General features: G+C 41.9%; 1 protein-coding gene and 1 long non-coding RNA gene across 4 annotated transcripts; both read right to left on the bottom strand.

The window, feature by feature from the left end:
• Positions 1-3,541: 3,541 nt before the first annotated feature.
• On the bottom strand, positions 3,542-4,331 carry LOC307034620. Of its 2 annotated transcripts, XR_013806950.1 has the most exons (4): positions 4,253-4,331; positions 3,955-4,086; positions 3,746-3,868; positions 3,542-3,658 (listed from the first exon to the last, which is right to left on the bottom strand). It is a non-coding gene; the product is annotated as an uncharacterized lncRNA (long non-coding RNA). The 2 variants fall into 2 exon arrangements; XR_013806951.1 differs by lacking the exon at positions 4,253-4,331 and having other exon boundaries at positions 3,955-4,231.
• A 22-nt stretch (positions 4,332-4,353) lies between these two features.
• On the bottom strand, positions 4,354-7,111 carry LOC307034619 (uncharacterized protein). 2 transcript variants are annotated; one of them, XM_079696267.1, is made up of 3 exons: positions 6,619-7,111; positions 6,307-6,338; positions 4,354-6,091 (listed from the first exon to the last, which is right to left on the bottom strand). In XM_079696267.1, the coding sequence occupies exon 3, from the start codon at positions 5,961-5,963 to the stop codon at positions 4,503-4,505; it is 1,461 nt and encodes a 486-aa protein (XP_079552393.1). In that variant the 5' UTR covers positions 5,964-6,091; positions 6,307-6,338; positions 6,619-7,111; the 3' UTR covers positions 4,354-4,502. The 2 variants fall into 2 exon arrangements, with proteins under 2 accessions (XP_079552393.1, XP_079552394.1); XM_079696268.1 differs by lacking the exon at positions 6,307-6,338.
• Positions 7,112-10,535: the final 3,424 nt, after the last annotated feature.

The following is a 10,535-nucleotide window of genomic DNA, read 5'->3' as shown; positions in this document are numbered from 1 at the left end:
GTTTCTTATTTATTTCAATATATCTACTACTTCAAATCACACATTGATCTGTTAATTTTCAATGTATTCAACTTCAACTTCAGATCACTCGATCTTCTACTCCTTATTTTTAAATCCAACACTCAGCAGCCTTCTTTCAGGAATTTAAACAAAAGAACAGGCAGACACATTCCTGGCTGCTGCTCTCAATTAGAGAAGGGGGGGACACTTTCACAGACAAAGACAGCACACCTCAGCTGGAACTCTCAGCCTTTTTAGGAGAAGGGGGCTTCTTTGAACAATTAACACTTCTGCTATCATCTTATTGCGTAGGAAACGGAGATCTGTGGAGGACTTTTTACAATCCGCCGTTTTAATCCCACTGCTAATCAATTTTTCTGCTTGAGCCCATTGGTCCCTAAGAGTCCCTGGTACTGGGGCTCCAAACTCACGCTCTTCTCGTTCAAATTCTCCTTCCATTATGACTTTGTTTTCTTTAACAGAACAAGAGACAGCGAAATCCGTTAGTTTCAAATGGCTTTTTGAAGTTTGCGTTTCTCCTCTTGGATTCACATATAACTTAACTTTGGTTCCTATGAACCTCGGAATCGTTCTTCTGATTATTTCCTGGATGGAATCTCTAGAAAACCACTGAACTTCCCCAAACGAGTTTTAGCCATATGATTCTGAAAAAATCTATGGGGCCTTTCACCATCTTCTCACACACCTTGTTGATTCACTTTTATTTTATATAACTTTCCTACCTATCTAAAATATGTATTGTATTGTTTACCGTAAAAACGATGACAACGGAATGTCTCTGACAACTCTAAAATGTGGGTTATATAGCCAAATCACAGATTTTTGATATTATCAGGTATCTGCTCAACTATCAGTTGTAGGATCCAGGTTTCAGTTGTCAGAGATATCCGAGGCGTCTTACCCTGGACCGAATGCGTCCGCTGGCCGCTGATTTTCCCTCTAGACCCTGCTTCATCACGTCGTCACGTCGGGGTCACCACTTTGTTGGAGCACCACCCAATTGAGTGGTGCTCCGCGCCGTCCCTTGATGACTGATGAGCTGGCTCACAAAAGAAGGAACTTGAAGCACCAGGATAAGGGTTAAACAATAATCAGTTTTAATGGTAAGAAATAACAACACCTAATACAGAGCACTCTGCAACAGCAGCTTCAAAATACAGAGTACTCCAGGCTCAAGCTCTACCACTGTGTGATATACGTACCACGACAGCCAGTCAGAAGAAGAGCGCCGAGCATCAAAATGATCACAACATTTATTGGCGATTTCACTTCTGGGCAAGCTAGCCAGTGAGTTGGCAGTTTTCCATTGGTCGCTTTCACTCCTGGGCGGGACCCCAGACAATGAGTCAGCAGTTTGTTGATTCCATCTGTTGCTTCATCTCCTGTGCGTGTGTGTGTGTTTGTCCCTCTGCCCCCAAGCAATCCCCCAACAATGATTTGGATCTTACAGACAGAGGACTCTCTGACAGAACTTACACATACATTCCCCTTTAACATATTTAACGCACACACATTATCCCTATGCAGCCCCTCACACAAATGTCACATGTCTTTCTTTATGAAAACTATACTTGTATTTGTTCTCCATAAGATTAGTTGACTAACAAAGGTTAACTGTTTCCTATAGCCTAAGGCCACCTCTGAACTTCCTCCAACCTCCGAAGTCAGCTCACTCAAAATGAATACATTTATTGATAATTCAGACCGACTATTGTCTCTTTAACTGTGTGTGACTTAATCGTCTCCTGCTCTGTTAAGAATCTTGCAGGAAACGCACATACATTTATCTCATTAACTAACACTTAACCTCGTTATCATTTCTTAGCTAAGGCATGCTGGATATGAAGGAACAAATAGACTCGTTCATTCACGTTTAACACACATGTATATATAAAAACACACATCAGGCAACATTAAAATGAATATACCAGAAATACGCTGTATTAAACTTTCTGCTATAACAAGTTCACATACTTCAAATAATACTTCAATTGTAGTGGAGTAGAATTACAAAGTAACAATGAGCTATCATGTGGGTATATATTAATGCTACGCATTATGGACACAAGCGATTTTCACCCATTTATTAATTACATGTTTTACATTTAATAACACCAATGTCATGGCAACTTCTAATTGTGGGAAAAACGAAAAAGTAGAGTAGAGACGTCCCATAGAAAATTTGGCGAAACACAATAGCCAGCATGTGTAGTTCTGGGGGGGGCGTTCGATTCCAGTTTTGGATAGTCTGGCGTGGTTTCGTTCCATTTCAAACAGCTGTTTGACGCTAGGCTAACCCTGGCGCACTGCCACTCCAACATCCAATCCCAGAGCTTGAAGATTAATCACGGGGACTGTAGTCCTAAACAGGGGTGGACTGGGACAAAAATTCAGCCCTGGCATTTTCTGTCCAGACCAGCCCACTACATTATCAGCGGACACTACATAGAAGTCCACTAATCTTGCGGCATCTTCTCTCATGCATACTACAAAGGAGAGTCATATTCCTTGATAGCAGTTAACAAATGAAGCACTTAACTATGAACTCAAGGACTAAAGTTGACAGCTATATCAATCAATCTTTATTCATTATAGTGTCAAATCACAACAGAAGTTATGTAATGACTGGGGGTGGGACGAGACTAACGGGAAGAACCCTTATGCTACCCTTTCAGTTTTTAGTCTGTGACTGTGAAAATCTTTTGGTGTAAGCCCAGTATTAGTTAAAACCAGACTCGGACAATAATAATAAAAAAATATCCTGACAAATAATCTAAATAGAAACATATTACAGACAGTAGCAGCATTAGAGCTGAAATTCACTCACTCATTATAAAACCATAAATAGAGAATTGAAAAAAAAAATATATATATATATATAGCTGTGTGAAAAGTCTAAGACATGGGTTACAGGTCTGAATAGATATGCATTCTCATATAAGTGTATGTGCCCAAGTATGTATTGCTCTATACTTCCTCGTCCGCAGCCAGCCAGCTCCACTCCTCACCAAATTCGTGACCTGCAAGAAACAGCAAACATAACTTGTACTCAGTATCTGTGTACTGACAAATATAAGTAGCCATGTAGCCATATTGTGACGTAGTGACACTTAGTGAACAAATGTATCTGTCATGAAGGATGACTTAAGTCTCAAAAGAGCCCTAAGGCCTACCTGCATAACTGTTAATTGAACTTAAAAGATATGCAGATGTTTGAAATTAAAACCATCAATATGAAAATCTTCAGCCAGGAAATAGTCATAATCAAACCTTTTGTTTCAATCTGAGACAAAACAAATTGCATAATAAACTCACAAAGTCAAGACGAAGCTCTCAGATATGATGGATGACTCAAGCATCATAGAAGAACTTCTAGCAGGTCAGCAAAACCTGTTTGACAGGAGATAATGGTAGCAGAGAATATAAAGAGACATTTATGAATTACCAATTGTCATTTTATAACACATATAGTATGTTTATTCACACAAACCTTTAAACATACACATATTGCATTCCTCTCACCACATGAAATAAGCTCAGGAACCCAAAAGTGGCCCAGTGAATGATGGAGGAGACGAAGCAGGTCCTCAAAAGGGGACAGAGGGAAAACAACTTCTTAGGCTCTCGGGTGGTCAACCTAAAAGAGACATGGAAACATTATTAAGTCTCTCATCATCACAAATCAAGTATGAATTCATATAACATTATAAGACACATGACATACTCAACAAATCATAGACTTCTCAGAAGCCAAAAAGTGGTGAAGTGGAGGAAGTAAGGGAGCAAATCCTTGAAAATGGACGGAGGGGGAACAACTCCTCAAGCTCTCACATGTCAAGTGCTCAACCTGAGAGGGAATTGGATACATTATTAAGTCTCTAATCATCACAAATTAAGTATGATTTCATAAAACATAAAAAATGATAAACTCACCATACTAGAGGAGACTCAACAGCCAAACTTTGGTGCAGTGAAGGTAGAGAGTGGAGGCAGAGAGAGAGCAAGTCCTCGAACATGAACGGAGGGGGAACAACTCCTCAAGCTCTCACATGTCAAGTGGTCAACCTGAGAGGGAATTGGATACATTATTAAGTCTGAAAAATAAATAAAATGTTTTCCTCTGTCCTGCACCTAAAGTTGAAAACTTTTGGGATGTGCGTTTCTTTCAAAACTTTTTTAAAATGATGAAGTATGAATTTATACAACATTAAAAAATACATGATACACTTACCAAATTCTAACAGTGGTCCCAAATGACAGAACAAGTCCACATATAGAACAGAGGGAGAACGACTCCTCAAATATATCAGAACAACCTGTAATGGAGAATAATTGATAATTTAGTGTACATGATCACACCATTAAGGATCAACACATAAGCACAATACAACTTCTGAAAAGCATAATTAAAATGACAAATAATGAATTACTACATCCATAATGTGTGATAATAACAATAATATTAAATATTTCTCGCCTTATCAGTGGAGCAGCTTTTTAAGCAGCTCACTCTTCTCTGCAAGTCTGTCTATCACAGAGTCAGAGTCCAAGGACATGAGGATGTCTTTCTCTGTGGACATCAACATAAATGCCTCCAATTTATCAGATGAGAGGGTGCTTCTGAGTCTGTTTTTAACAAACTTCAAAATTGAAAATGTGCGCTCACAAGCCACCTGTGTGAGGGATAATGTAAGCAGGTATTTATAAGCAAGGCCTAGGGCAGGGTATGCATCTGTTAGCATGTTGAAACGGCGAAGTATCTGGTAGCAGCACAGAGGGCATTCTTTGCAGGAGCAACAGCTTATGGGAGTTATCTCAACCTCTTCTGTGTTGTCCTCCTCACCACCTGATCCATCTTCTACTGTTCTTGCTTTGTACTCTGCCAATGGGGATGCCTTCAGCCTGTTCCACTGGAGTGCAAAGCTTTTCAACTCGGCCTGCATATTTTCCTTGGTTGCCCTGCTGTCAAATCCTTGCAAGCACTTGCTTAAGTCTTGAAGGGCAGACTGGGGAAGAGCACTGCTGCAGAGCTGAGGGAAGTTTCTGGGATCCAGACATGCCAAGTCCGCATATAGATTGCCGTGTGTTAAAAAGCGCCTATGAATGGCTTCAATTGCTGTGTCCATGATCCGGTTATGCACATTCACCTCATAGGATTTTTCTGCATCCTCCAGGGTCTCATCCTGAGCCATCTCTCCAGGCAAGACTTTCTTCAACCTCCTCCTCTTTTGTGGCAGTGTGGCCTCCACTTCAATTTCTGTGTCATCTCTCTCTTGGATTTCTGTGTTTGTCCAGTTGACAAATGTGTCTGCTGCTCTTTTTACAGATTCAAAATCTCTTCCCAAGCTTTTCAGCGTATCCTGTGTCGATGCCACTATTCTGTGAGCAGAGAGGATGTCCAATCCTGCCGTCTGAAGGTATTTAGACAATGGAGAGGTATGTTCAAATATGCGGAGGAAGATTTGAGCCGTCAAGATCGTCTCATACTTGAGCAATGACTCTGCATATCCTCTGGCCATGACAAGGATACATGGTTTCACTGTTGCCTGTTTTTGTATAGCTGATAATGTCAACAGCACATCAACGTACAGACCATCTTCCAGTTTTCCAAAGGAGCCAAACACCTTCTTCAGGGCCTCATGCTTGGCCCACCAGCGTGTCTCGCCAATAGGAGCAAGGCGTCTATGTCTCTTGTTTCGGCCTGACTCTTCCCACACATTCATCCTTTTATATGACTCTTTGATGAATACCGCAATGCCATTGAGGAGCGCAAACAGGGACCCACTCTCAATAACAATCTGGGTTGTGTTTGCAAGCACCAGATTTAGTACATGTGCGTAGCACCATACATGGTGTATATGCCTCCAATCTGACATTCCACTGATGAACAGACTGCTATCAGTTCTCTTACCGAATGCCATGCAGATGAAACAATACAGCATGTGACGCTCTGGACAGTACGTCAGCCACCTTCTACTGGTGCCGTCTCTGCTACAGAACACTTTCTGCACCACTGGTGGTGGTGGTGCAGTTTTTGGGCTGCCTGAATTGGTCTGGCTCTCTCCCTGAACTGACACATTTACACAGAAATTAAAGTTACACACAAATTATGAAATAGTTATCACCTCAGTAAACAATAAATGAATTGAAAGATTACAATAAATTCAATGGCAAATATTGCAAATTAATGTAATTATTTCCTATAGGTTTACTTGTATTTTGTGCTAAAATTCAAAGTATCTCATCTGTATTTACAATACAGCTTGATTCTGCATCTCTACTTACAGCTCGTTGGTCCATGTGAATGTTTACTGTTGCTATGGCAACAAGAAACCGCTGACGTTAGCAGCTCTTAGCTAGCCTAGCTAAATCATCTGAACAATAATAACCCATAATATCACAATTCGGCATATTTAAACAAAATCAACCACAACTACCAAGACTCACAGCCCTTCAACTCTAAGCTAATATGTTGTCACAAGTAGGACTATGCAGTTAATTAGGTCACATCACATTCAATGTAAAAACGTTTTCTACTTTTTTTTTGGACATCTCTCAAAAATGTAGCCTAGCCAGCCCCAGGCTAACGTTACTTACCATTTATGCCTCCACTCGCTCGTCTCCCGGCGCAGCAGCACCTGCTGGGGCGGTGACCCCGGCACCAAATAGGTCCGTCAATTTAGAATATTTAGCAGCCTCCACCTCCAGAGAGTTCAACTTTTTAAGTCACAGTTTTTCAGCACCACCCGGGCGTTTCTTCTGCTTATCCATTTTCAGCTCAGCAGCAGCCCGTCCCGCGACTCCCGCCCATGCCATGAGGTCCCGCCCCACCTTGGTTTGTGTTGTGATTGACAGCACTGTCAGGGCTCTCTGAGCCTGTCAGCCCATGATTGATTGACAATGACAAACAATAGACCAATAATATGTGTCGATGCTGGCAACACACTGCTAGCCCTCTGTAGCCAATTGGCCGGCCCAATTGGAGGGAATTTAGAGAAAAAAAAGAAAAAAGAAAAAACCATAGCGGACCGGCCCACATTGGGTCAACGGCCCACCGGGACAATGCCCGGTATGCCAGATGGCCAGTCCACCCCTGGTCCTAAACGATAGCTGGGGATTATGGGTAGTGTAGTGTCTTCGGCCATCCTAAACTCCTAGAGGCCTACGTCTGTTTTCAGTTATTTTTATTTTGAAATTCAGTTCCTGACGGATGTAAAGAAATCACGAGATTATGGAAATAAACCAATAAATAAAAACAAGGATAATTATGTGTTATTTTTGAGTAAATAACAGTGTGTTAATTTGAAAAGAATAACAAATTTAGAAGGAAAAAAAGATTTAAAAAATACAGATTTCAGTATCCTTAGGCTCTCAGCCCCATTTATTTTCCTCACAGACGACAACAAAAGTCAGAAATTATACGATTTAAAATAAAAGCAATAATTGCGGCTTGATATTGAGTAAGAACATGTTTTTATGAACCACACAGCTTCCGGTCTTCCTATAACACGTAATGCTGTGAGACTACCAATAGAAATACATTGCTTTTAAAATCCCGCTGTGCAACATGAAAAAAAGGGGAAAATCGTGTTGGTGAACACGAATCAATAGATTAAAAATCGTGTTGGTGAACACGAAATGCCATGAGACTGGGTTTTCACATTCACATACCTGCCAACCCTACCGATTTGGGTGGTAGTCTACCGCTTTTGACATGTTTCTACCGCCTACCGTCTTAGCTGGCTTTCCCTACCGATTTTCAATCTTCCCAAACTAACAAATAAAAATGACACTACATAGACACTGGACTCGACTTTTGGCGGACACCGTTTGCAGCGCGTCTGTGATCCCATCATACAAACAGTCCTCTGTGTTTCTGAAAGTGAAACAACGTGCAGAGGAAGGGCAGCGTTACCCCTGGGGCTGATGGGTAATCACTCCCAAATGAGTTTGGGGAACAGAGACGAGGCATTTGAGACCTGCAGGGTTTCCCCGTTAACATCAGTGTCTCGAACACACATGTTGGCGACTGAAAGACATCCAGTGTTTGGTCTTTTCCTGAAACACCCTTTACCTACATTGTCTCAACTGAAAGAGGACCACAAACACAAAACAAATATAATACCATTTTGGGATATTTATCTCCCATTCTTTCACTTTTTCTGACATTTTCAACACCAAACATTGTTAATGTCCATTTAGTGAACTACAGCAATCTGAAAGCCTGTACATTATTTATATAACACTTTATCAGTAGAAAAATGCAGGAAATGACTTTTTTAATGCAGTATTTTCAGATTTATGGCGCAACACATATATACAAGATATTTTGCTCTGTGCAAACCTTTGACTCTAATATGTCAACAACCTGAAACAACAATATGAACCTGGCTTTATACCTATGTTGCAAATGTATTATCTTTTCAATTTACACACAGCATCTATTGCACGTCTGTCCGTCCTGGGAGAGGGATCCCTCCTCTGTTGCTCTCCCTGAGGTTTCTCCCATTTTTCCCTTTAAACTGGGTTTTCTCTTGAAGTTTTTCCTTGTACGATGTGAGGGTCTAAGGACAGAGGGTGTCGTATTGTCATACTGATATTCTGTACAAACTGTGAAGTCCACTGAGACAAATGTAACATTTGTGATATTGGGCTATATAAATAAACATTGATTGATTGATTGATTATCCAATGTTCACACAAGAGTTATGGCTTTCCTACATCCTGACACATCCTTCATCTGCACCAGGGGTCTCAGACTCAATTTACCTGGGGGCCGCTGGACGTAGAGTCTGGGCAAGTCTGGGCCGCTTCAAATATTCCGCAAAACATTTATTAAAAAATACAACATTAACAGTTCTTCAACATCTTCTTAACATGAACTGTTCTTCACAACATAACTATGTACAGTTGCTCTTTCTTGCCTACTCCTTGCTGGTAGAGACCTGGCAGCGCTTCCTCTCACACAGCTGAGCCACATTTGGTTTGAGGGAGGAAGCAGTTGAAACCCTCAGTATGGCTTGAAGATGTGCATCAGTAAGTCTGGACCTGTACTTTGACTTATTGAAGTTCATGGTGGAGAAGAGCTGTTCACACATGTGCTCCCAAAAAGGCACATGGTCCGCTTGAACATCCTGGAAATCTCATGGAAGGAGGGGGGCAATTCTCTCATGAACTGTCCAAGCTTGTCTGCTTTCCCATTCACTTCCCTGAACTTGGCTTTGAGCTCAGAATTGCACTGCAGGTCGATGAGCTCCATTTGAAGCACACTAGGGGCATTGTCCACATCAAAGGAGAAGGGGTCTGCAAACATTTGGAAAGTGGCTGTGTGTGTCTTGAAGTCTGCATACCGCTGATTGAATTCCTCCTGTAGCTTCACAATGGCTTCAATATACTTCTCACCACTGAATGCTGTGCCCCTGTCCATGAGAGCCTTGCATGCTGGGAAATGGCAGAGGTTTTTCTGAGGGAGCTGGGCTTTCCATAACATCAGTTTTGTAGAGAATGCTCTGACATTGTCATATGTTGCACTAACAAGCTGGCCCTGGCCCTGCAACTTCTTATTCAGAGCATTCAGCTCCTGCGTGATGTCAACAAGAAAAGCTAAGTCCATGAGCCATTTGGGATCACTCAGCTCGGGAACAGCCATCCCACCCTTCTCCAGCATGAATACTTTCAGTTCTGTTCTCAACTCAAAAAACCTCTTCAGGACGTTTCCCCTGCTGAGCCAACGTACCTCTGTGAAGTAGAGCACATCCTCATATTCTGAATTAATTTCCTCCAAAAAAGCACGGAACTGGCGTTGCTTTAAGCCCCTGGATCTGATATGGTTGATGCATTTCACAACGACAGCCATCACATTGTCAAACTTCAAGCATTTGCTGCAAAGGGCCTGCTGATGGATAATGCAGCGCAGAGCAATAGCCTCCTCCACACCCTCCTCCTCCAGTTTTCTTTGAACAAGTGCCACCAGCCTGTTTTTTCTCCCTGTCATTGATGGCGCTCCGTCCGTCGTAATTCCAACAAACCTCTTCCATGGCAGACCGATATCCGCAATGGCATCACACAGTTGCTGAAATATCTCCTGAGCGGTGGTCTGGCCATGCTTTGGTTTCACTGTAGGCTAAGCAACTCCTCTGTCACTTCAAAATTGTCATCAACACCACGGACATACATTGCGAGCTGAGCGGTGTCAGTGATGTCTGTGCTCTCATCAAGAGCCACAGAGTATGCACGGAAAAGTTTGGCTTTGTCGCACAGCTGATCATATATGTCACTTGATAAGTCAGAAATGCGCTCTGCCACTGTGTTAGCTGACAGGCTGATGTTGTTGAACTGACCCTTCTTTTCCGGACAGACTATACTTGCAGCCTGCAACATGCATTTTTTTACAAACTCGCCTTCCGTAAATGGCTTTCCCGCCCTAGCAATCATCTCACTCACCACATAGCTAGCTTCGACTGCTAAATCAGCCTCATTGCTTCCTTTCTTGAAGAGATTTTGTTGCTTCCATA

The sequence above is a fragment of the Notothenia rossii genome, assembly GCF_949606895.1.
Source record: "Notothenia rossii genome assembly, contig: SUPER_3_unloc_1, whole genome shotgun sequence".
Classification (NCBI taxonomy): Eukaryota; Metazoa; Chordata; class Actinopteri; order Perciformes; family Nototheniidae; genus Notothenia; species Notothenia rossii.
This window is presented reverse-complemented; position numbering and strand designations above follow the sequence as displayed.